The sequence below is a fragment of the Rhinopithecus bieti genome, unplaced genomic scaffold (genome assembly GCF_001698545.2).
Source record: "Rhinopithecus bieti isolate Rb0 unplaced genomic scaffold, ASM169854v2 scaffold_3062, whole genome shotgun sequence".
Taxonomy (NCBI): Eukaryota; Metazoa; Chordata; class Mammalia; order Primates; family Cercopithecidae; genus Rhinopithecus; species Rhinopithecus bieti.
Window position 1 is genome coordinate 4,753,918 of NW_016804432.1, and position 24,714 is coordinate 4,778,631.

The following is a 24,714-nucleotide window of genomic DNA, read 5'->3' on the forward strand; positions in this document are numbered from 1 at the left end:
GGGGGTGAGGCTCTGGGAAAGCAGAATGCGGGGGGAAATTCGCCTGGGAAATCAGGAAAAAGGCCGTGAAGGCGAGCGGCGCCTGCACATGACCAGCCGCAGCCAATGACGACCGCAAATAGGTCATAAAAAGGTCTATTACCAAGTTGTAAATTTTCTTCAAACAAAAAGGAATTTACTGCAATTCCTTGCGGATTTTGCACATACAGCTCGCAAGCGCCATGTTTTTTTCTCTCCTGCTTTCTCTCTCCCTGGCCTCCTCTATTCCTTCTCCTACTCCTCTCTCCCCATTCTCTCCTTCCTCCCTCCTCTTTCTTTCTCTGTCCCTCTTCACCTTTCCCTTTTTTCTTCCCTTCGTGTTCTTTCTTCCCTCCCCCCCCCTTCTGTTTCTCTCTTTTCTAGGATGTGTGTGTGTGTGTGTGTGTGTGTGTGTGTGTGTGTGTGTGTGTGTGTTCTTTTCTGTGGTTTGGCTCAAAACCTCTGCGCAGTTGGCCATTGTGAAGGAGGGAAATGAACTCAATGTACTGCTCATGCTCTGGGGAAGCGATCCCCACAGCAACCTACCCCCATCTCTCACCCTGTGCCAGTCACTTGGCTTCTCCTCCTCTCCCCTCAGGAAAAGGCCTGTCCCCAAAGGCAGCCAACCACTTTCGGTTTCCCCTCCTCCCTCTCATCTCCTTGCAAGCCAGTCCCGGTTATCTTGGGAAGAAAATGCGGGCTCTGCAGGCCAAGAAAGTGTGCCCCCAACACACCGCTCCAGCGTAAATTGGGGTCCCTCCCATTCCCGGGAGGTTCTGCAGTAGGATAATCACCAACCAGCTTAAAGGCTGGAAATGGTTTTAGGTACTTGTCAACCTCTCCGAAATACCCGAAACACCCGTTTGAAAGTCCATCACCTGATCTTTCTCCACAGAAACATCTTTCTGGACAGACAGGGTTATGGTTCCTGGATCCCTTCTGAAACTCCTTGCTCTACGTCCCCCACTAAGAGCAATTTTCATTTTATGGAGTTTAATTCTAGTTCTCCCCTCTCCTCTTGCCCCAAATATTTCCCAATTGAAAATGTGTTCAACGCAATACTGAAGAGAAAAGACATTTGTTCAGGAAAAGAGTGACTTCCTCAGATCAACCTAGAAAAAAGAATAATTCCTTTTCCTCAAAGGCCGGCGTCACATTCCCTTTATATTTTTCACAGGAACTGCTCTGGTGAACTCCCGAAAGTAAATGTCCTTGGCTGGCCTCCAGCGTTCCCCTCATGGGCAGAGCCATGCAGCCTTCAGAACCTTCCTGAAAGAGGTAACACCACCCCCCATCCTTTTAAAGACAGTGTTTTTAAACTTCCAATACTATGTTACAAATATTTGCAATGGATATTTGTGTATAAGTTCTCTGCTATTAACATCTTCACACCCAGTAAGTACCTAAGTGGATGTGGACTGAAGCAGGAAGCAGCACAGCACCCTCTGGAGCAGGCCATTTGTTATCCCTTGAAAAAGTTCTGATGACCTTGGATGTTTTTGATTAAAGGACTTTTGCTGCCATCTGTCAGCAAAAGTCATATTCTTTCTAGAAAAAAGCCAGTGGGCCCTAACTTTGCTGGAAGGAACCACAGCAGCAGCCAGGGCCCATTAAAATGTTCTCTCTCCTCCCTTGTCCACCCCCAGATGCCCAAGGATTCAGCAAATACTGGGGAAGCAGAGAACACAAGAAACTTGGATGTGAAATAGCACTTCCTTCTGTATTACAGAATAAAACAATATTTTAAATTACACAAGCAGATGGGGCAAGTTTTCGGGCCCTCACAAGCTCAGAAGACTTCACACAGGTATACTGGTATACACATGTGGAATTGAGCAAAGAAGTTGTTTAATTCCAAAGTTTTCTGAGAAATAATCTCAGTAGTCAATTTGCCTCATTATCTTCTCCCCATCTTACCCAGATAAAAGCAGAGCTTTATGACCCTCCTTTTCAACTTGGGGAATGAGGGCTGCAAAGAGACTTTGCACAGAAAAAGCAGCCATATTTGCATTTTCTCCTCTTGTGCCCAGAGGTAAGCGATGTACTGGGCTTTGTGGAACCTCACAAAATGGCATCCTTGAACTGACTTCTCTGAAAACCACTGAGACCCACATCCTCTTTTGTGTGTTTCTGGTCATTGCAAATGGAGAGCCTAAATCACTCAGAAGGCTTGGTTCTTTCATTCAGTGTTAACATTGGAGAGTATTATTTTTCTTTAAACGGTTTACAGACCTCTCTAAGCCAACTGCTGTAGTCCAGGGCTGAAAAGCACCGCCCAGGATGGCAAAGCATTCTCTGAAGGTTTATGCAAATTTCTGCAGCAAAAAAATGTTTGCTTGTTGCCTCAACGCTTAGATGTTGAAACATTTGAGCCAATTAGAAGGGCATCTTGTGCGCAAGTCACTACCAGTCTGTCTGCATGAAACACCATGATGGGGGGTGGGGATGTCTAGTCAGTGTAAGAAAGAAGGTGGCGAATGTGTGTGATGTGTAATTCCCTAAGGTCTTTATTTGAACACAAATCTATGCTCTTTCCCAGCTACAAAAGGAAACATTTACCTACATGTATAATTAACACTCTGGGCGTGTAAGCTATGTATACATACAAATTCATATTCTAAAATACACTAGCTATTGCAACAGTCTTTGTCTGTACATGAGGTATGAATTTACCATGGTTTAGGGGGCCAGTGGGGCCAAAAGTTACACTTCAAGACCAGCACAGAATGCTGAAGAAATGACATTTTACCTCCTCTTCCTTCCTTGATTTCCATACCTACCCATACACAGTGCTCCCACCTGACAGTCTTGCCAACATTATTTCAGGGTTCTAAAAGAATTTGGTGAGCATCCTTGAACAGGAGACAGCCAGTTTTGCTAATATACAAAAGTGTCCTGAGTCCCTTAAATCCAGGGCAGCTGGATTTCAGCCAGCACTGGTCTTTGGATGGTTTACACTGGAGGCTGTTCCCCAGCCTCTTGGCCCTTGGCATCCTTACTCTGTACCAGCCGACAGCAGAGTCTTAAGCAGCGCACAGAGCAAAACATTCCCAAATCCAGCATAGGCATTTGCAGCTGTCTCTTGGAGTGCAAATGTTTAAGTCCTGGGCCACCTGTGATTTAAAATTATCTTTCCTGGCTCAGGTCGGAGAATGTCACAGCCATCACTTCTTCCCAGCATGGAAAGCCAGGAGGTGCTTTCCTTCTGACCTGGCCAGTGGCAACATTTCTGTGGTCTGTGAAGCCACAGGCAAACAGCCTGACAAAACCCGATGAGGTGACCCTGGGGCAAAACTATAGGATTCCATTTTCTTACCTATGTAATAAAAGCAACTCTGGAAATAAAAACGTATCCCTTTGAAAATAAACAGGGTTAGAGAAAGCAGAGAGCTCTTCGATGACTACCTAATAAAGGTGCTTTCCCTTTTTCAGGAATGAATGTTACTTTACTTGAATTTTCTTCTTTTCTCCCACTCCTCTTCCCCCTACTTTCCCCTGTAAAATGGCAGCTGCAGGAGCAGCCTCCAATGGAAAATGGATATCTTGTTAATAACAGATGCCAAACCCCAGCATCAACGCTGGCTCAGTGGAATAAGCTGTGGTGTAACATGTACTCTGTCTGGGTCGTCCCCCACTGGGCCCACAATTTGAGTCCTTTAAGAGGATCAAAGCTCTCAGAGCATCTTAGCAAGATTATTTAGAGCAAGATAGACTAGCCAGTCCTCTCTGGAAAAAGAAGGGGCCCCTGCGGCATTTTTTTTTTTTTTTTTTTTTAAAAGCGAAAAATGTGTGTAACCCCACCCCTTTCTTATTAAACAGAAGCCTTGAGTGAGTCCTGAGGCGATTGTTAGTGATTCACGGAAAAGGGGTATTTGCCGTGCTCAAAGACACTAGCTCCAGAAAAAGATTCATTTATTTATTAAAGAGCTAGCAACATTCTGGAGTTGTTTACACTCAGGTTTTTCTGCGTTTTCTCTCAGGGCTTGTTTCAAATAGGTAAGGCTATCGCTTTCCTGAAGAACAGCGGAGGACGTACCAACAGACGTCTGAGATGCGCACAGCAAGCTGGTTTAAAACCAGCGGCGAACAAAACGAAGGCAATACAAATAAATATGGCACCTACTGAAAATAACGGAACACAGCGGCAGCCACCGCATAAAGAACTAGCGATTTCAGGCGATTACAGGCGCGGTTCAAAACGAAAGCAAGTTAAAAAATGAGACGCATTTTACAAGGCGATTTGCCAGAGTTGCCAGATTATTTAATTTGTATGGACTATAGAAAAATAATTGTCAACTTGGACATTGCCTTTAAACTCCTGTCACTGGCTCAATCTTTTCCTTAAGTTTAAGGACGGTGCAGAGCTGGACTATACGTTACACTCTTCAGCTAATATGTGCTTTTCGAATATTTAGCCCAGCCTTTTCCCCGAGATACTACATTTAGAAAATACGCACAGAAACCTTTTAGGAGTAAACAAAACGCACCCGAACCATTCATTATCAAAGAAGAAAAAAATCCATAAATAATACATTGTAATCAAATAATATAAAGTATTTTGCAGACATAATTTTTTAAACAAATTAATAGACTCCTTTTAATTTACTCACCACAAAGATTAAAATGTTCAAGTGCACTTGTTTGATTAATAAAGCATTTTATATTCAATTATTAAGTGCTAATCATTAGGAAGTTTACGTTGTTCAGGCAAATCACCAGCTCAGACATTAAAACCATTATAAAATATAGCTACAAGGTCAGTATCAAATTACCCTTCCATAGGACAGCTCAAGGACTGCTTCTACGTGATACTAGAAACTTTTTTAAACACCCAAATCCCTCTCAAAGCGCAGAAGCCTCAAGAGCAGTGACCTGAAGGTAGCTTGAAACACAGGTAAGGTCCTTTCTAACAAAGAAAATAGGTGGTGTCCACAGCATATGGTGATCATTAGTTTTAATAGTCTGTGGTAAAATTTTAAAGGTAGAAGTTAATTTGTCGGGCCTTCTGCTCTGTCTTCCTCCAGCTCTTGGGCTTCCTTTTTCGTTTCCCCGTCCTTTACCTCCTGCCGGGAAACAGGAAATTTGTCCTTGTTGTTTTCCTTTTCCATTTCATTCTCCTGTTCTGGAACCAGATTTTACCTGTCTCTCGGTGAGGGCTAGGGCGTGGGAAACCTCGATTCTTCTTTTCTGGTCAGATAGGGGTTAAAAGAAATTCCTTTTCCAACTCTAGAGTTTGGAAGCGACTGTAGGTTTGTCTTCCTCTTCGTCTACCAGGAGCTGCTGATTAAAACAAAAAAAGGGGGGGGGGGGGAATAAACGTTTTAAAAATGTTATGGTACCTCTGCATGTTGCTGGAGGTTTGTGGAACGGGGCCTACGGGGTGAAATATACACAGCGCTTTTTAGCTCAAATATATATAGGGTGTGCAGGCAAGAGGGGCAGAGAGAAGGTCTTCACAATTATTCTGTCCCCATCATCTTTACATGGTTTCTACTTTAAAAAAAAAAAAAAAAAAAGTCTGTATTACTTTATGAAAAGAGCCACTGTGGCTACACAAGAAGGAAAAGGAGGGGAGAGGGAAGGGGAGTTTTAAAGCCAGACCGTGAGATGAAAGCAGATTTCTCCCCTCTCCCCTCTTAAAAAAAAAAAAATGCATCCCAACCTTGTGGTCTCATCCAGGGAAACATTTGAGAAGGAGACGAGCTCTGATTTAAGTGGTCTGGGTCCTCGCCAATATTACCACTGGACGATTTACAGTCAGGATATTGTACCAGCTCGGCCTCTTGCTGGGTCGTAAAAATCGGCTGTCTCTGTAAGTTATCGTATCCGTAAAACTTCGCGGGCTCCCCGTGACAAGCAATCCCGCCGCAGGGGGGAGGCGGCAGCGGAGGCGGAGGATGCGGAGGAGGGGGGGGGGGGGCCCGGGAGGCAGCGGCCGGGCTGCCCCGCCGGGGTGGAAGTAGTCCTGGCCCGGGCCGCCCCCACCGCCGCACCCCGGCCCGGAGGGCGGCGGGGACGGGTGCGGGTGCGCGTGCGCCTGCGGGAAGCCGGCTGCGCTGTTGCCATAGAGCTGCAGGGCTGCTGCGGCTGTGGCGTGACGGCCGCCGACCTCGGGCGCGAAGTGACAGTCGTAGTAAGTGGGATTGATGGCCTCGCCCGCCGCCGCCGCCGCCTTGTACTTGGAGTACAACGGGTTCACGAAGTACGAACTCATTGGGGCGGCAGCGGCGGCGGCCCAGGGCAGGCGGGCGGCGCTAAGCAGGCAGGGAGCGAGCCTCGATTCGGCCGCACTGCCGCGGGGGCCTCTGGGGCGGCTGCTCACGCCGCCAGGGCCGCCGGGCTACGTCGCTGCTGCCGCCCGCCCGCGCTCGAGCGTCGCTTCTGAGGCCGGGCAGCCGCGGGCGCTCAGCTACTGGGCGCTCATGTCCGGCTCTTGCGCCCCAGACTCGGCTTCGCGCCGCCTCCCTCGGGGTCGCGAGCCTCGCCCAGCCCCCGGGAGCCGCCGCCCTCCCGGCCTTTCCGGCGCGCCCCGCTCGGCCGCAATATAATCGCGACGCCCCGGCGACCCTGCCCCTGCCTCACGTTTCCTCTCAAGCACCAAAGTCCCTGAGCTCACCCGAACAAGAAAAAAAGTGGCGCACGGCCACGGGGACAATCTGGCCTCGGTTTACAAACCCCCGCTCTGGAGGGAAAGAAAAAAAACACCCTCTTGTCCGCCGCCACCTCTTACCGCGCCCCCCCCGGTCCCCCCTCCCGCCGCTCTCGCCCCCGCCGCCGAGGCTGCCACCCCGGTGCGCACCGACGAGGCATTTTCGCACCACAGCACTGCACGGAGAAACAGCGTGACGGGGGCGAGGAGCCCCGCGGAGGGATCCGCGTGCAGTGCTACCGCTACTCCCGACGGACGGAGCGCCGCGCCCGCCCCGAGATGCCTCCGCCGGCCTTAAAGGGGGCCCATAAAGACGCACTGCCAAGGGCTCCGTGTGCCCCGGGGCCGCGGGAACGCGGGCCGCAGCCGGCAGGGAGGGGCCGCAGCGGAGCCTTAGACTTGGGGGAGGCAAGGAGGCCACTCCCAGGAGGCTGCGGAGCAAATGACTCCCTCCCCGAGCCCCTGGGGTAGCCCAGCAGAGGTTGCCCGTGGCTTTTGCAGCTCTTGACACGTGGGTGCAGCCCAGGGAACGTGGACAAGAGGTGTTGAAGGACCGGACCGTGCATTTGAGTTGGGGCATATCGAAGTGGTTTGATTAAAAGCCGCGAGTGTGGCCCCAGATCCTGGCGTTATCAAAGCAAATCAAAGCCCTTCTTTTCCAGCCGAGTGGGCCCTGTGGAAATGAGATGTACATTTACCCTTGACGTACCGCAAGCCTGGCCGAGGCTCTCAGGTTAATTGATATTTAATGGAAATCATGTCCATGAATATAGTTTCCATCATTTCACCCTTGATAGACGTCAGCAATGGGCGCAGGGGGAGGCTGAAGAATGCAGGAGGGGGCATTAGGCTTGCTGAGAGAGTAAATAGAAGAGCGGACAAACATTCTGAGGCGGGAAAAAGGGCTCGCGCTGGGGAGGGTGACATTTCCTTGGGCAGGACGCGGCTCCCGGGTCTCGGCCCCGGCGCGCAGCGAACCAGGGCCGGCTGCGGTTCCCGGAGGAGCGCGGGGGGCAGAGGCCAGCGAGATACCCCCAGGAGCCTCCCGGCCGGCGTTCAGATCGCGCCGGTTCCAGGCAGCTGCAGGCGGCCCATCTTCTGCTAATGATCCTAGTTCCTCCGCCAAGCCTGTGAAATTACTGCCGAGAGAGCCGCAGGCCTCAAAGTTACGAATTTTTCCCAAAGCAGAGAAAGAGAAGGCTCAGGCTAGTTTGTGAGCAGAGATGAAGAAAAGTAGCCCGAGTCATGTGGCCCAGTCGAGTGTGAATCGACAAAATATTCCTGATTTTAGCAGCTCTCTCCAAAGCTGCTTGGCTTTACCCTACCTACCAACCGCCTCCCCACACACTTCCCTTCCCTCTCTGCTCCCGTTTCAATGTCCGATAAATGCAATGGTTCTCTGTTGTGTATGTGTTTTCCCCTCTCCTGCTTGGCCTTTTTCGTGGGTTCTTTGGGTGACTGAGCCACGTTTCCTTTGGGATAGGTACAATATCGTGAGGGCGCCAGGTCCACAGCGTTGGAAACAGACCTCCAAGGCGCCCCTGCTCAAGCTAAACGCACCACGCCGGCTTTCCACACCAAATGCAAATTTCCGAAAGCCCCAGACGGCCTCAGAGATGCCGCAGGCTGGCGAGTGATTTCAGGTACCCCTCGCTCCTTGTGGATTGGCCCAGCCTGCGAGCGCGATCCTGACTTGTGTCCAGGTGAACTGAAATATCATTTTTACAAATGGAGAAAATGAGATCGAGATAGACGGACATAGCAAGTTGATAATGTCTGACTCAATTATTTCTACTGGGAATGACTGAAAGGTAAAGTAATCGTTAATGAACCTGGGAGATGATAAAGGCGTGCTTTATTTAATTTTTAAATTAGTAAGGAGTGCAGACTTGGGGTGGTGGAGAGCAAGGGTCTTTTTTGTTTGTTTGTTTTTGTGGGTTTTTTTTCTGCTGGTTATTGCCAAGTGTAATGACTTTCTTTAAATACGAAGGCGAACAAATTGATTCTGACAGTTAAGGATTTGTCCTTCAATCTTGCAAATGCCCAATTAAAAGATTATTATTGTCAATAAAGCCTTGGAGCTACCTTTGTAATTGTGCCCCTTTTTTCAGTTTGGCGTGTGTGTGTGTCTGTGTGTGTGTGTGCGCGCGCGCGCACATGTTTGAACCCTGGATAAATGAGTGGATTTTGGAATGGAATGGGGGAAAAAAATGAAACAGCCCGGATCTCAACAATACCAGGTATCTTCTAGAACTGTGTGATTCCTCAGGGGAATAAAAGAAAAATGAACACTAGAAAATTCATTTATAGGCATTCAGGCCAAATTTAGAAAACGTTACAACACATTTCCTCTTGGTACAAAACAGTTTTTAACATTTATTTAAGCATTTCGTTTATAATGTGAGTAGAAAAAGAGCGCGATTAACTTGGTAAGCAAAGATCTATGCCTTTTACAGGTTTCTGTTTTGATATAACACATTCATTTATCATAATGTTTTATAATTTCAGCTGTGCCATACTCCAAATTTTCTGAAGCCCTGACCAAGCCAAAATTTTATGCCCAGCAAACACTGCCGGAAAACTTAATAGTATACCTTGTTTGTTTTGGTTAAATTTATCCTAACTTAGGATTAAAATAAGATTGTAAATATTTTTAATCAAAACCTTTCTCCGCAGCAATTCCAGCTTTACGAGATCAGAAAGTGGAGCAACAGCGCTCTCTAGTGGCCAAATGCCACCTCCAGTCCGCTGAATTTAACTTCCTTTTATTCATCTCAAACCCATTCTAATCTCGTTCTTTAGTTTGGGGCTTGGACTGCTGACACTAATAATGCTTCATTCCTGTGATTGTCAACAACTCAAAAGCAGCAAGCAGGAGCTCCTGCATGCCTAGAATATTCTATCAGTGCTCCCAACAGCTTCCAGTAGTGTCTTTTCCAAAAGCTTCCAGCCCTTCTTTTGCCAGACACCAGAAGTCCCCATGCTGTAACCGCCCAGCTGTGCCTTTTAAAACAATTATAGCGACAGGCTAGATTTAACAAAACCTACAACTTTCTAAATATCAACTGCCAAGAGGCTTTTTCTTTTCCAGAGGAACCAGACACTTTGGAAACCAAGAAATTACAGAAGTCAAGTATTGTTATGTTTTTTGTTTTTCTCTTACAGCTGTTGCTTTTAGGATTAAATCATGAATATTTGCTATTTTAACACTGTAATGCTTTGGGCCCACTTAGGTGGCAATTTTGGGGAATCGAAGCCAAATCAAAAGCTTTTTGCTGGATCTCTGCGTGGCTGTCTGGAAAGTCCCTTTGGGCTTGGGTTTGTTTGAATTTCTATGGACAGTAAAAGGGATTTTAAAAATATTTATCAAAAGTCATTGAACTAAGCATTCCACTAGAATTTTTTTTTAAAGCAATGACTATTCAATTGGCTTAAGTGTTTCCTGTTAGATTATTCTTTTTACTCATCTTCAAAACTGCTTTTCTCCAGTTTAGATGTAACAATTGTATTTTTTAGGAAGTGAATACACATAAATTCAAACAATATTTTGCTTCAAAGTTTGGAGTGGAGGGTCAGAAATTCTTGTGAATAGGCATCTAACTTCATCTTTTCCCACTAACCACACTTCTGGGAGACTCTCAACTGGGTAAATGACCTAAGCTCAGTAACCGCCCTACCCCCAGATAACAGGCCAATAGTTTTGTTTATTTCTAAAGAACCAGCTAAACCGTGGTCATAGTCAAAATATTATAAAATGCCATCGCATTAGGCTACTTCCAATACCTAGTTCATTTCAAAAATCAGAAATTCATTCACCTCTTCCTTCCTACCTCTTTCATGTTTATTTCCTAGGTGCTCACACCTCACCTGGGGGCTCCTATGCCCCTGCCTTCTTGGTCCAACGCAGTCTTGTTTATATTTTATTGTCTAGATTTTAAGACCTAATTTTGTCTGCATTTTTCCTTTCCTCCCACAAACACAAACATCAAAATGAGATGGTTTCAAAGCAAAGCGCCGGGCCTGTTGTAAACTCATTACCTCCAGACGTCTGGCTGGCTAGATGGCTTTATGACACCTTGGCTCTTCCTGTTTTCAAAGAGCCCTAGGTACCGAGCTGGCCACAGGGGCAGGGGTACACAGCACCTTCTGCCGGATCTGAGCCTTCCTTGGCTTTCCCTCCCAGCCCCCTCTGCTTTTTCTTCCAGTCTCCTCTTTCATTGGGATCCCCCAAGATCTCTGCCACTGCCCCCACCTTCCACCCAGCTCAGGCCACCTGGTGGTGGTGCCTCTTCGGCCTGCAAAGGCTGTGCTCACCCGAACCCTCACTTACAATGACCTTCATTTTAGCCCTGAATGTAGCCCTCAGAGGGCCAAGCTGGGGGCTAAACATACACAGAAGCTGGATGGGAGGAAGGAGGCGGTTAAATGGAGGTGGCTGGGGAGGAAAGCCTTGACCATTTTGATCGCTAAGGTCACTTTGGGGCTTTGGTGGGAGGGGCAGAAGCTTACAGACTGACCGGCTGGGACCTCCCAGCGCCAGTCAGCCCCACCGAGCTCGGAGAGTTGCTCCAGAGTGCAGAGTTAGCCTTTCCCTTGTTTGAAGAGGGGTTTGGCATCTGGGGCTCCAAGAGCCCAGGGAAGGTTAGAGTGCTGTGTACCCAAGCCCTAGCCTGAAAGTGCCTCGCTTCTGGGGCCTGCTGGCTCCTCTGGGCGCTGCTGCAAAACTAACACTGGGCCCAAGCACAGAGTTCGTGGAGGAGCTTGAACCAGGTTTGGGGAGGCACCAATGTCCCCCGCAGGGTCTGTGCTGCCGCATCTGCCTGCACAAAGGGATGTGAGGCAGAGAAGGCAGAGACACATCAGAGAGATCTGTCAGGTGGAAAGGCCCTGAATTTTTAACAGTGTCTCCCTCCCAGGGGTAGAGGAGAAATATCCCGAGTGTGAAATTTTGCAGACAGAGAAAGCAGGCACACAACGTTTAGGGCCAGCGTCTGGGCTCCATTTGATCAGGTCAGCATTTATTAGTAGGAAGCAGTAACATTTACAACTGGTCCTCGGGCAGGAACCGGGACGGCCACCATCCGCGGCCGCCCACGCGAGCCCAGCCTTCGGGGGAGAGAGTAGCGCGTCCAATGCACTGAGGACAAACCCCAACCCGCCCAAGGCCCTGGGCTCCTCTCTAGGCCTCATTGGAGATCTCCGCCGAGGTCCCATGGGCTCCCTGAGGAAAGGGGGCTTTCGCAACTGGTGGGCAACCCGGCCGGGCTTCAGCGTGGGCTAGCAGCCGGCGTGTCCGCACTGTTGTCGCTCGGCCTTCATTCTTGGAATTGGGGCGCATTTGGCCCCTGTTTGGGCAGCGCTGGGGGTGAGGGGACTAAACTACAGCACTTTTTAGAAACATGGGGGACATTTACACAAGAGAGGGCTCCCCAAGCCAGCGTGCACTCACAAAATATAGCATTTCTTAAGGAACCAATGGAGCAGGAAAGGGAGTGGGATAGGGCGAAACCCCAAAGCCACTTGGTTTTTCCAACACATAAACGAGCAAATACAGAGTCCCCCAAATACCTCACAGAGACCAACCACACAGTCACTTCTATCTAAAAAAGAAAAAAAAAAAAATGTCCAAGTCGCTGGAGAGTTTCTGGAAATCAAGCACCAAGCACCCACAAAGGAAAAAAACAACAACAAAAACCGCTGCCCTTGAGCGCTCCCGCCAGCACCGCGCCGAGTCAGTCTCCTTTGGGGCATTTCTCCTTGCTCATCTTTTTCATTTTCATCCTACGATTCTGAAACCAGATTTTGACCTGTCTCTCTGTTAGGTTGAGAATCCTGGCCACCTCGTAACGCCGGTCCCGGGTGAGGTACATGTTGAAGAGGAATTCTTTCTCCAGCTCAAGCGTCTGGTATTTGGTGTAGGGACAGCGCTTTTTCCGGGTGGAGCGAGCGTGGATCCAGTTCGCTGCGGGGTTGTCTACAAAGAGGGGGGTTTGGAGACGGGTAGAGATGGGCGGAGGGGAGGCAGGGAGAGATGACAGGGTGGGGAAGAGAGGTCGTTAAATTAATTTCACCAAGGATGGTCGCTTTTCACAACTTGGGGGGAATTATCATAAAAAGCCTTAATGCCAGCCCTCTGTTTACCGTACAAACCGAGCGCCCAGGGTAGGTGGTTATGGGAAGCTCTTTTTATGGATGCATGTTGCTCGCCTAGGCTTGGGTAGGCGTCTAGACGTTTTTATAGGTTAGTAAAACTATCAGTTTTGCACATTCGAGCCTTACAGGTTTCAGCAATAAATCAGGGGGCAATTTCTTTTGCACTTACTTGGGTCAAGTTGCTGTTGCTGCGGCTGTGAATGCTGCTTCTCCTCCTCCTTCAGCGGACAGCCCGGACTCGGGTGGTCGCTGCAAGCTGAGGGCTCCGACGAGCCGCCTGTCCCAGTCGCGGCCCCAATCCCTGCCCCAGGCCCGGTTCCCCCCGTCGTCGCTGCCGCCTTGTCCCGCAGGAACGAGTTGCAAGAGAATTCGGGGCCGCTGCTCCCCTGGGACTCCCGGGCCGCAGAGCACTCAGTCCGTTTGGAGGAGGAGGATAAGGAAGTGGAGGAGGAGGTGGTGGAGGCGGCCGTGGCGGGGGCCGGGGCTGCTCGGGTTTCAGGCTTAATTCCGTAGTGGCGCCCGTTGGCTGGGCCGCTGGGGCCAGGGCTGGGACCGGGGCCCGGGCCGCCGCCTCCACCACCACCGCCACCGCCACCGCCACCGCCACCGCCCGCACCGCCCGGGAAGCCGGGCAGCGGCTCCATCCAGGAGCGCACGTAGCGGCCGGGCTCTGAGGCAGAGGCGGCCAGGGACGGCGGGGGAACATACGGGTGGTAAAGGCCGCTCATCGCCGCCGCCGCCGGGGGCTGGGCAGGCACCGCGGACCACGAGGCAGAGAACACGGCCGATTTGGGGGCAAAACTACACGAGGCGAACTCGGCGGCGGCGGCGGCCGGGCTATCAGCCACACCTGCAGGCCGGCCCTGCGCGCCTGGCCCCGGCGGCCCGAAGCGCGCCGCGAACACCTCGTCGCCCTCATGGCCTATAAGCGAGTCCACGTAGTAGTTGCTGAGGGTGCCACTGGAAGACATTTTGAGGCGCCCCGCGCTCCCACCCAAGGTTACACTGTCCGCCTCCAAGCCGCTCCCCGCCGGCGCCGGAGCAGCAGACTAGTTCGCAGGCTGCAGCCTCCACTATTGGTCGCGCGGCCCACGTGATCATATTTACCAATACCGGGAGTAAATCAGTCCGCTAAACTGGGGGCTGCTGTGATTTAAAAAAAAAAAATCATCAACATAAGCGCCGCAATTAGAGCCGACAGGCCCGGTCCATGTGCCCGGCTCGGCCCGGCCCGGCCGGTCCTGGCCCGCCCAGGTGCTGCCAGGACCACAGACGCGACCGCAGCCGGAGGAGGCGCTGGGGACTATTTGTTCGCTTCTTCTTGCAGCCCTCGGTCTGGCAGTCCGGCCCCGGCGCTGACTCTCCAGCTTCCGAGCCCAGGCGGCGTATCCCGGGCACAGGGAGCGGCTGGGGGCGCGCCAGGCCGGTGTCGCCCGAGGCAGGCGGGCCCTCGGGGGCGGCCCCTGGCGCCCGAGGGGAGCTGTTCTCCACTTGCCTCTCTTCCTACCCACACCCATCCCTCCCCACACGCATGCTTGCTCACAGCTTGTCGTGTTGTTTAAAACAGGTGGAAGACCTCTGTAATGATATTATGCCTTTCAATAAAAATTTTATGAGGTGTATTTGATTATAGATTAATGTGTCCCTAATAAAACGGACGGATGGAGCAGCTCGGAGGGCCCCCCTTCCCTGCCACACTCACACACGCCCGCGCGGCCACACACACCCCGACGTGAGGCTGGACACACGCCGCGGCCCGAGGACCGAGCCAGGGTGGCCCGGCGCGGCGGCAGAGGACACAGAGGGGCTTCTGCCGGCCCTCGGAAGGGCGGGCGGCAGGGAGAGTTGGCGCAGCACGGACAGTGGCGGCCAGGGTGCGTCATCTTCTCCGGTGCTGCTGGAAAGGCCCTGGAAGAGAACACGCCACAGGGCAGAACCCAAATGCTAGAGCAGCCTGCTCCCGCCCGCGTCCCCAGCCCTGCCTCAGTGAGTCTCCCTGGGCAGGGCCGCTTCGCGTGGTTCGCACTTAGAGGCCTCGGAGTAGACTCCCAAAATGTCTAAAAAATTCGGCCGAATGGCTAGGTCCTTGGGCCACTCCCTTCTGATTTTTTTTTTTTTTTTTTTCTTACAGAGGTGAGGTTGAGCAGCCTTGAATCTGAGGGAAATGCCCATTGTCACTCCCAAATCCATGGTACAAAGCCTCGGAAGCCCGGCTGGGAGCCGAGACAAAAGCGGCCGGGGCGCCGGCGGCGGTGGGCATATTCCTCGCTCTACAAGTTGCCCAGCTCACCCTTGGAGGGCTCCCGGCCCACCTCCAGCCTCGAAAAGGAAGCGGGTAAATGGCTACTTATGGCCTGATTGATTACCTTTGCCAATAGCTTTCTGATTTTGTTCCAGAGGGGATGCCTTTGCCTTGTAGCTCAGGCTTTCCTCGGAGACATGGCCCACTATCAACAACTAATGGCGCTCCCCATATGATCGGAGAAACGGCTGAATAAAAATTACCCTCCTCCTGCCCAACCGGTGTTAAGTCTGGGGCAAATCTATTACAAAGTTTTCAATCTAGCATTCATTCCAAGCCCTCTCCCCCACTCCCAGGAAATGGCCCCCTAAAAGAGTTCTGTCTTGGAATGTTCCTGGTTTGGAGGAGGAAGTTTAAAATTCTGAATGTTAGTGTCCCAAAGACTCCCTAGATGAGGACTTATAGCACCTAAATGGATCGTTCTTAGGGAAACATTTAAAAGGAAGAAATGGAAAGGATGTGTTTTGTGAAACTGCTGGAAGCTGTTTGAAACTGCAGGCAGGACCCGGGGTAACGAATTTTCTGTTAGCTTTCCCGTGCAAGGCCTCTTCTCCCTTTTCCCCGACGGGACTAGATAAGTCTGGGCTCTCTAGTGGGATCCTGTAGAAGCCGGTGGAAGCTGGTGGGAGTCTCCCGGGCCATGGCAGCGAATGGAACATTAGACTTCATAGGAAGTTATGTTCATTTGCAAAATTTTCAGTCACCCTTTCTGCATTTTCTTGCATCCCAGATGCAGCAGTTCCCACCAGCATTTTGTAATTAAATAGAGGAAAGACTGGGGGAAATCTTTTCATTTCTTCCTTTAAAAAAAAATTTAATGTGGGCCACTAAAAGGTAATGACTGAGCATAAAACCCGTCCACAAGAAGATCAAGGCAAAGTCGGATGGGAAAACTCACCCATCCTCGGCTTCTCTGGGGTCTGGCTGTCTTGCGCTTGGGATGGGGGTAGGGCTGAGGGAAAGGGGGCAGAATTGGATCCGCTGCAGTGCTACACTGCTGCTTGTCCTTGCTCCTGTAATGGAGGCCGGCAACTTCCAGGTGGGCAAGATTAGCTTCAACCTAGCCCCTGATGATTGCTCGCCAGCCAGAAATCACCAAGATGCCACTGAAAGCATTAAAAACAACACAACCAAAACCAAAGAGGAGAAAAACACACAAATGGGAGTCTTTAAGGAGAGAGTGGCTTGGAGTATAGGCTTACTTACCAGGTTCAGGCCAGAGGAAAGCTCACACCCATTGAGAGTGCAATTATATTACTGTCACTGGGGACTAGGAAAGGAAAGAGGAGACTCCCCTTCCTCCCAGTTATGAAAACTTCACTCTCAGGCTAGCTTATCATTCCTCTCCCCCAACCACTGCCAAAATCCAACACCCTAGGCCTCCTCCAGCTTTTCTCCCCCATCTCCCTTTCCCTACTAGTCTATGACTCCCCATGCCCAAATACCCCAAAAAGGGAGTGTAACCAGAAGATAATCTCACCATAGGCTTTCATTTCCACCATAACATATTTCCATTTCAGAAAGCAGAGGGAGCAAGCTCGTTTCCAGAGTTTATTGCATTATACATGCGACCAGAACATGCACAGAAAGGACAGGTTGCTGTTGTACTTCTACCAAACCACAGATGCACCACAAGGGAAAGGCTACAAGGCATAAATCATCAATATCCCATCTCACCAAGGACAATTGCTAAATTCATTTGTGAAAAGATACATTGTAATGTGCTTTTTAAGTCCCCCTCCCTCCAAGCTTGTGGGTTTTCTTAATCTTTTTTTTTTTTTAATATATATGTCATTTTTAAAGTACTGGATGTATTCAAAATGTCATGAGTTTGTGGACTAACCACACACATAGACCTTTTGTGTTAGGAAAGACATGAAAAAGTCACATTGCTGGATGGATGGATGGATGCTCTACAGTTCCAATAAGTTAAGACCCAAATGAAAATGCGCAATAATAGTTACCCTGCATTACGATGAAAAAATAATAAATTACACGTGCTAAGTTTTTTAATATATATGTATATATATATATATATATATATACTCATAGGGATTACAGATCACTTGCAGCACGAACATAATGACCCCAAAGTCACATTCTAGCAGGAAAACAAAATACAACAAAACAAAAAACAAAGAGCGGTGAAGGTTTTGTTTCCGCTTTCCCAGTCCTCCAGCACTGGGCCCTGGAACGCGGTGCCCCCTATCCAATCCTGGCCTCTGACCGGCCTCAGACCTAAGAAAACGTGAGGTTGGCCGTCAGTTCTCGGATCCGGTTCTCTCGGCTCATCTTCTTGAGTTTCATTCGGCGGTTTTGAAACCAAATCTTGACCTGCCTGTCGGTGAGGTTAACGCTCTTACTGATCTCTAGGCGGCGCTCGCGGGTGAGGTACATATTGAACAAGAACTCTTTTTCTAATTCCAGCGTTTGGTGCTTAGTGTAAGGGCACCTCTTCTTTCTGCCACTCTTTGCAGTGAGCCAATTGCTGGTTGGTGTATCAGACTTGATTTCCTCTAACAAAATTAAAGGGAGAAGAAGAAAAAAAAATCAAGAGTTTTTTTTTTTTTGGTTTTGGTTTTGGTTTTTTTCTTCAGTCTGTTCAAATGTACCCTTGGCCATGACCCTGCTGGCAGCCAGGCCGCTTTGGAAAATGCTAGTATTAAACATTACTCACATGAAGTGGGCCCTGGAAGGGAATCTTACACTGATGCCACATTACTTAAATGACATGATGGCAGGACAGTCTGCTTTTGAGTTCTCTCTCTCTCTTTCAACTTTCTGACTTGTACAAAACATTAGTACAATAGTAAACTTTCCAGATCACCCCAGCAACATTCTAAAGGTTCAGCTTGTAACAGGGACCGAGGGGAATAAGCCACAACCTGGACAAGCCTACCAACCCCACTGCTGCCTCAAGTCCCCAAATCTGCCGCTTCTTCCCCACCTCTCCTAGGCAGTCAGGGAGCCCCACAGTCAGGTTTATAGGTGCTTATTCTCTTTCAAAAGATAAATGGGGAAGCTAGAGCACCTTCCCTACCTTGCCTGGGTATTGTTGCATTCCCCAGAATTTCCTTAATTTTCATGTCTTCTTGCCCCCACACAAAAGCATTCCCCCAGAAATGGAGCCCCCCACTGTGGCCCACCTCTAAGCACTGGGGGAGAGGAGCGGGGTTCCTTCTCAAAAAGCCAGATCCCTGGCTCTTTTCCTTAGCCCAGCACTAAGGCTGGCCTTGCAGGGTGGGCAATGCGGGTTCCATTCTCCCCCTCCGCCTTTGCCCTCTTTGCCGACGGATTACAAAGCCTGCAGCACTTTTCCTAAACAAAGCCAAGGTTACCTAGCCCAGCAAAGGCAGTAAGCCCTGTTTCCCAACTCAAGCACCAACCAGACTAGCCATCTCTTTCCCCTCACCATCCCCAAGCTCGCAGGATGCGGGGTGCATACACTTGAACACGAACACGGTGCCCTGGGTCACCTTAACATGATCACTGGGCTCAAAGCAAAACTGGAACTGCAACTCTGAGCAGGAGAAAGGAGGCTCTGGGGTCGTGTTTACGAGCCGCAGGTCTCCTTTGCGCTCTTTTGTTGTGTTTCAGGTCTAGCTCAGGAAAAATAAAACCGGCAAGCTTTTCCTTTGCCCGGGCGCCATCAATGTGGGGCCAGGACTGGCGGGGAGGGCCAGGGCAGCAGGGGAGAAGCGGGGACTCTCTCAGGGCTGAGATCACCCCTCTAAAAGCCAGGCGGAGCAGCACCTGCCAAGTCGGGCGCCGGCTCGGCGCTGGGCACCCCGGCACTCCCTCTCTGCCGGGTTCCCGGGCTGCGCGCCCCGCTGGGGTGGCAACTCTGCTCATACCGACCTTTGCTTTCCTTCTCCTGCACTTCGGGACTGGACACGGAGACCTCAGCCAGGCAACTCCTCTCTTCGGGAAGGCCGCCTTTGGCCTCCGGGCTCTCCACCTGGGAGACTTTGGTGGACTCCTGGCCGCTCGCGGGCTCGTTCATCTTCTTTTCCATCTGCAGCTGGGCAGCGGAGAGCTGTGGCTTGGCCGCGCCACGAGGGTTGAGCTGGAGCATGACAGTGGAGCTGCCTTCGGGGCTGTTATTGTACTCTTGGGTTTTCCCGGTGGCGTAGGTCTGACTCAGTCTAAAATATCCAGGGACGGGAACCTCAGGGTTTTCAACGGGACAAGACTCAGGGACCAGCCTCTGGTAGGAAGGGACCTCGGCCGAAATGAGTTTGTTGCGCTTATCAGAATACATGCAGCAATTGGATTCTTCCTTAATGTTGGTGGTGAAGGAGCAAGTGGGGACTTGCTGTGTAACAGGTTGCTCTATTCGACAAGATCTGTTCGGATCTGTCCAACTGTCTACTTGAGGTATATAAGGATGCACATTCATACCCATATTTTGGTGGTTCACTTCTCTTTTGGCCAGAGACGGGAGCAGTCCACAGGTTTGCATTCCATAGGTCCCCATGTCTGCGCTAGGTGGTGGCATGTACATGCTGGCGCTGCTCGAATAAAAACTGTCACTCCTGCAGGCACTGATCAAGGAATCTACTAAAAAAGTATTAGCAGCAGGAGAGCTGTTGGGAAAGGACATTTTGGGGAAGAATTTGAAGAAGAGAGATTGTGTCCTTTGTAGGCTGACATCTCTAGGAAAACATTCCCCGTGTAATTGTGGATGCCTCTGCCGACCACATGACAACCAAGCCAATGAGATTTGAAAATGGCCTTGAGCCGCAGCCTCCTCTCAAGTCACGTGCTTCAGAGCCTGGCCGGCCAGCCGCGTAAGCACGGACAACAGCGACATCTACTACGCGCCCGCGATAGTGCGCGCTGGAGACAACCGGCCCAGCGCTCTCCGCCGCCCTCCAGTCCGCCTCTCCAGGGCACGCCCGGCCAGCCCGCCCCACTCGCGTCCCCCGCTTCGGCCACTGGACCCAACTGGCGGAAGGAAAGGCTCAGCTCTAGGGGCCTCCAAGTGGACACTCACGGACGGGGAGGGAAGCCAGAGTGCCCTGGCGCCAGCGCACAGAAGCATCCCCCCCACACACACCCAGACAGAACGCGCTTAAGAGGGCCGGGTCCAGGACAAGCGGGTGGGGGCGCAGGCTGGTTAATTTAGTTCCGGGCAGCCCAGCGGGGAAGGTGAGTCGGAATCCGCGGGTCCTGAGACATCCCACCTCAGGGGTCCAAAGGAAAAACCCCTCGGGGCAAAGAAGCGTCCAAGATGTCTTTCGGAGGGTGGAGGCAAAAAAGGGCTGAGAGGGCCGGGAGGCCAAGCAGCTGGCCGGGCCCAGATCCTCATGGATGGGTCGGGTACCGGCGTTGTCCTCCCCCTCGGTCCTCCTGCCTGGCTCCCGGTCCCTATGCGCCCCAGCGGGCTACACGAGCTCGGCTCTCAGAGGAACCACACCCTGACCTCTGCGGGGCCGGACCTCTGGGAGCTTTCAGCCCAGAGACAATTCTTTGCTAACAGTTCACTATCCGCGAAAGCGTCCCTCGGGCTCCCGGCAGGAGAACTAAACCGAGGTTTCTCTCCCCACACCCTGATAATGGAGGGCAGAAAGGAAGGAAGAAAGGAAAAAAAATTTAAGAATAGGGGAAAGTCTGACGCTCAGAATCCAGAAGTTTTAGAAAATTGACTGGGCCAAGAAGGACAGAGAGAAATGCAAAGATGTCATTTGGTTCTTCTGCAAAGAAAAATGTTTTCCTTTTATGGATTTTGTAAAAGCATTGGTTTCCGACAAGTGCAAGGTACAAAAGGTTGTGGAATTTATTAATACATATTAAGAAGAATCAGGGCGATCAATAAAATTCTCATCTACATTCTTGGGCTACTTGGTAATTTTCTTGCTTCTGAGGGTTTTTAAAGAGTTATGCCTGCTGTTGCCACACACGGGAAGATACTTTATTAACAAATCAATCGAGACTTTGTAAAGGATAAGATTAATAGTTAAATTTAGCATAATGGCGTTCACTTTATGAATTATTGAAAATTATACTATTGATTTTTCCCCCTTCGCTGTTAACCAAGAAGGTCAATTTTTGTGTTAACACAAATTGTCAAATATTAAAAGCTGTACTTTTGTCAGAAGCTGAGTTTTACAGTTTTGGACAATTCCTAAAATTATTTGACAGGGCTTTGCTTGGGTAAGGGAGGGCAAGGTGGTGGGAATCTTAGTTCTCTGTTTCCTTTGGTGAGGGAAAGTTCTATAAAGAGGATCTGGTCTGATGTTGTGGTCCAGCTCATTAAAGAACCACCACTACCACCACTACCACCATGGAAACTCAGAGTTTTATGAGAAACTTCAACAACTTCCTCCCTCCCTCTCTGGTTGCAGGCGGGTGAGCCGCCCTGCGGAAGCCCGGGCCTCGGGGCAGCAGCGGGGAGCTTTAACCTTGATTTCCAAAGACTTGCCCTGAGTGAGGGGCCGGCCAGGGCTTGCAGCCTTCCTTCGGCCTGCCAGGTTCCCTTCCTGCCAGCCGAGAAACTAAAGCAGCCCCAGAAACTCTGACCGTGAACCAGTTCTCAGTCTGGGAGGGCATCTGTGTTCTCTTCCCCACACTCGTTGGGGCATGGGCTGGCCTTGGATTTCAGGCCCAGAGACTGAACTTGTGGGTAAATTGGGTTTCCGCCTCAACAGAACGTTTCTTTGGGGCCTGATGTTCATTAAAGCGCCTCAGCATTCTGGGGGACCTAGTAGCCCGCCCGCTCCTTTACAAAACCCTTTCCCAACAAACCCTTTGTCCCTCTTCCCAAAAAGGAATCTCCCCTGGCCTGGTGGAAACAAGCGTTGAACATTATTTTCGGCCTTGGGACCGTTTCGCTTGTTCCCTCTCAGTGCTCTCGCCCAAACAATAACCTCTTTTAAAAAACTCCGCGGTGGCAATGAGACAGACCTTTTAAACCTTTATGCAGCTGTTCAAATACAACATCATTGTCAGGTTAAAAGCCTGGCGCCTCTAACTGCTTTGGCTACGGCATCCCAGCACAGCCTGAGGTTTAAACATTACCTTTCCACAGGGGTGGCTGTTTGTGAGCTTAGGGGTGGGGGTTGAGGACGGCAGGAAAAAAAAAAAAAAAAAAAACCCGTAACTTTTGACTCTAGGTTGCTAAGGTACTGTTCAAAGCTAACAACCACTGATCAGCGCCCTGAAATTTGCTTTATCACATAGTAGAGATCTTGTTCCGAGCCAGGGCTAAGCGTGCCCAAGGCTGGATAAAGTGCCCGCTGCACTCGCTTGCCGCAGGCGCCCTGACACTAGCTTGGCGCTCCAGCAGTATCGAGTGTCTCCCTTTTGCCTCTCAGCCATGAGAGCTGCTGGGAACTCGTTTGCCCAATTTTCCCTACCCTAAGCAAGGCAAGACTGCTTAATCTAATCGGGAATTTTATGCCCATCAAATGCCCTTTCATAATCTTTATTTATACATGAAGAAAACATACAGGCTAAAAACAAGCAATTCCTTGCGGGCGGGTAGGTCTGCAGTGAATAGGCAGGATGTGTCTTCAGAATTTGGGGACCTTTCCATTTCAGCTTTCAGTGACTTTGAGCTCAAAGTCACTCCCATATTAGTTAGAGTTAAATAGGTTTTATTCACAGACAAAATGTGTATATCAGATATAGTTTTGAATCTGTTCTCACAAAATTTTATTTTTATCTTTAAAATTTCTGCCTTCAGACCCGCTCCTTGAGACCAGAGACTGTCAATATTTTGAGATATTTTATCATTTAAAAATCGAGCAAGATAGAAATAATACAAAAGAATGATCTGAGCCCCAAAGGATGGAAAGTGTGCCTAAGACTCTAAGGCTGAGATGAGACAAATGGAATAAAAAGGCAGTGCTCTAAAGGCCAGCCTTTATTTTGCTTATGAGTATTTAATGTAGCTGATGTTTTTGATCATCTTTAGATCAGTTGGAGCAGTTACCATTAATAACAAATCAATATTGCACCATAAATGAGATGAATACCCATATTTGTACCAAGACGCCCCGCTCCCTGCCACAGTTCTTTCCAGGGAAAAATTAAAAGAATAGCTTGAGCAAGAAATTAGCATTTGTAATCAAAAAGTGATTTGCATCTGCACTCTTGTCTCCTGGAAGAAAAGTTGAAGCCCTGGGCCTGAGTGGACCTGTGGGCTCTTAGGGTCGCCCCGGATTAGGGTCCCGAGCCACCTCTGGGCTGTGTCACTCTTTGGGGACAGAGCGGATGGAGTCAATGAAAAGCTGTCTTCCCAGGGCTCTGCTCCGGGTTGCACTGTGCACCTCCAAGCCAAGGTGAAAGGAAATCTAGGGGGCAAATGAGGAGTCTACCACCAATGCAAGAAGGGGTCTATCGAGATGTGCAACAAGGGCCGGCGGCCAGAGAGCCTCTTTCTTCACAGACACAAAAGACTCCTACTTCGCGCATTTCCCTTCCACTTCAGAGTCTGAGACCTTGGCGCCTCAGGATCCAAGGCCACTCTCCGCAAGCCCCACACACTCTGAAAGATGGGGGTGGGGAGAGGTCTTCAGCCCCCAGAGGTCCTGGTCTGATTCCGGGCCCTTGTCAGGCCCATCTTGGGCGCAGGGAGGAAAGGAACTGCAGACCGCTGAGAAGCGGTGTTTCGCAGGCGGCTGCCAGCCAAGTCCAAGGGGCCCCTCACAGCCAGATGTGCAGCCGCTGGGGCCGCCTTGGGAGGAACACAACAACATTTAGGGAGGGCAGTTCTCACCCCACATAGACCGAGGACCCCGTTCAGCCTCGGGAAAGGTCGCCTCACTATGGCCAAGCTGGACAGGCGGTCAGACTGGTGTAGCCAAGGTTGCCCGCGGGGAACACCTACACCACTCGTTGGAGCCTCGCCGGGGGGCTCACTGGCGCCCCAGCCTCCCCACCAAAGCTGAGGCCAGCTCCGGGAGACGGGCGAGCCGCAGGCCCCAGGGCCTTTGGTCCAGGGCTTGGAGGGTCAACAAGGCTGGCGCTTATTCTGGGGGTTGCAGGCTCTTCACAATGAACTTCGGAGAGGGAAAGGGGGCAGTCATCCTCCCTTAGAGAGGCCAATGTCCGGGAGCCCTGTCTCCTCTCCTGTGAACTCCGGACGGGGACACAGGCCCTCTCCAAGGCAGGGGCTTTGCTGGAGGAGGGAGGGCATGCAACGAATGCACTGCTTTTGAGAGTCAAAATTCAACTCTGCTCAAGACCGTCGTGCAGTTTGGAAGGGTGGTGTGTTCTGTCAAACGCAAAGCCCGTTTGCTTCAAATACATTCCCCGTTCCACAACGCCTTGAAGTATAAACGTTTCCCCCTGAGTGCCTGCTGCCTCCCGTGGCCGCATCAGCCCAGCCCAGCCTGGGCACACCAACTCACAGTCCTGCCGGCGCCACCCGGTCGCCACTGGTAGCCGCGCACGCCAGGCACGGCCCCGGGCTCCCTAAACCAGAACGATTCTCCCAGTCCCCCATTCGTCTTATTTTTTTCTGAGAGACATTTGGTTAAGTTGGCCGCGCCCTGATCTGTTATAAACAAAAGCCTTTTAATCATCCCAGGCGGTCTGAGAGGGGGCAAAACCGAGGAAGTTTTTTTTTTTGTTTTTTTGTTTTTTT

At 50.6% G+C, this 24,714-nt stretch overlaps 3 protein-coding genes and 1 long non-coding RNA gene across 5 annotated transcripts; 1 reads left to right on the plus strand and 3 right to left on the minus strand.

The window, feature by feature from the left end:
* The first annotated feature begins 447 nt into the window (after nucleotides 1-447).
* LOC108527157 (uncharacterized) lies at nucleotides 448-3,759 on the plus strand. The gene is made up of 3 exons (XR_001884716.1): nucleotides 448-843; nucleotides 1,196-1,296; nucleotides 1,665-3,759. It is a non-coding gene; the product is annotated as an uncharacterized LOC108527157 (long non-coding RNA).
* A 154-nt stretch (nucleotides 3,760-3,913) lies between these two features.
* Nucleotides 3,914-6,802, minus strand: HOXD8 (homeobox D8). The gene is given in 6 exon segments (XM_017868312.1): nucleotides 3,914-5,122; nucleotides 5,125-5,157; nucleotides 5,160-5,212; nucleotides 5,214-5,298; nucleotides 5,681-5,965; nucleotides 5,968-6,802. Coding segments are annotated over 6 exon segments (837 nt in total). The 5' UTR covers nucleotides 6,233-6,802; the 3' UTR covers nucleotides 3,914-5,006.
* A 4,862-nt stretch (nucleotides 6,803-11,664) lies between these two features.
* HOXD9 (homeobox D9) lies at nucleotides 11,665-14,594 on the minus strand. Of its 2 annotated transcripts, XM_017868308.1 has the most exons (3): nucleotides 14,523-14,594; nucleotides 12,990-13,966; nucleotides 11,665-12,641 (listed from the first exon to the last, which is right to left on the minus strand). In XM_017868308.1, exons 2-3 carry the CDS (start codon nucleotides 13,789-13,791, stop codon nucleotides 12,400-12,402), a joined length of 1,044 nt encoding a protein of 347 aa, XP_017723797.1. In that variant the 5' UTR covers nucleotides 13,792-13,966; nucleotides 14,523-14,594; the 3' UTR covers nucleotides 11,665-12,399. The 2 variants fall into 2 exon arrangements, with proteins under 2 accessions (XP_017723797.1, XP_017723796.1); XM_017868307.1 differs by lacking the exon at nucleotides 14,523-14,594 and having other exon boundaries at nucleotides 12,990-14,223.
* Nucleotides 14,595-16,659: 2,065 nt separating this feature from the next.
* On the minus strand, nucleotides 16,660-22,182 carry HOXD10 (homeobox D10). Its single transcript, XM_017868311.1, has 2 exons — nucleotides 18,981-22,182; nucleotides 16,660-17,638 (listed from the first exon to the last, which is right to left on the minus strand). Exons 1-2 carry the CDS (start codon nucleotides 19,723-19,725, stop codon nucleotides 17,361-17,363), a joined length of 1,023 nt encoding a protein of 340 aa, XP_017723800.1. The 5' UTR covers nucleotides 19,726-22,182; the 3' UTR covers nucleotides 16,660-17,360.
* Nucleotides 22,183-24,714: the final 2,532 nt, after the last annotated feature.

Excerpts from the sequence above, each read along its gene's own strand:
- HOXD9 (XM_017868308.1), bottom strand. The coding sequence starts at position 13,791 with ATGTCTTCCAGTGGCACCCTCAGCAACTACTACGTGGACTCGCTTATA. Across the intron at positions 12,642-12,989 it reads GCAACAGCAACTTGACCCAA|ACAACCCCGCAGCGAACTGG; the intron begins GTAAGTGCAAAA and ends CCCTCTTTGTAG.
- HOXD10 (XM_017868311.1), bottom strand. The coding sequence starts at position 19,725 with ATGTCCTTTCCCAACAGCTCTCCTGCTGCTAATACTTTTTTAGTAGAT. Across the intron at positions 17,639-18,980 it reads GCAGGAGAAGGAAAGCAAAG|AGGAAATCAAGTCTGATACA; the intron begins GTCGGTATGAGC and ends TAATTTTGTTAG.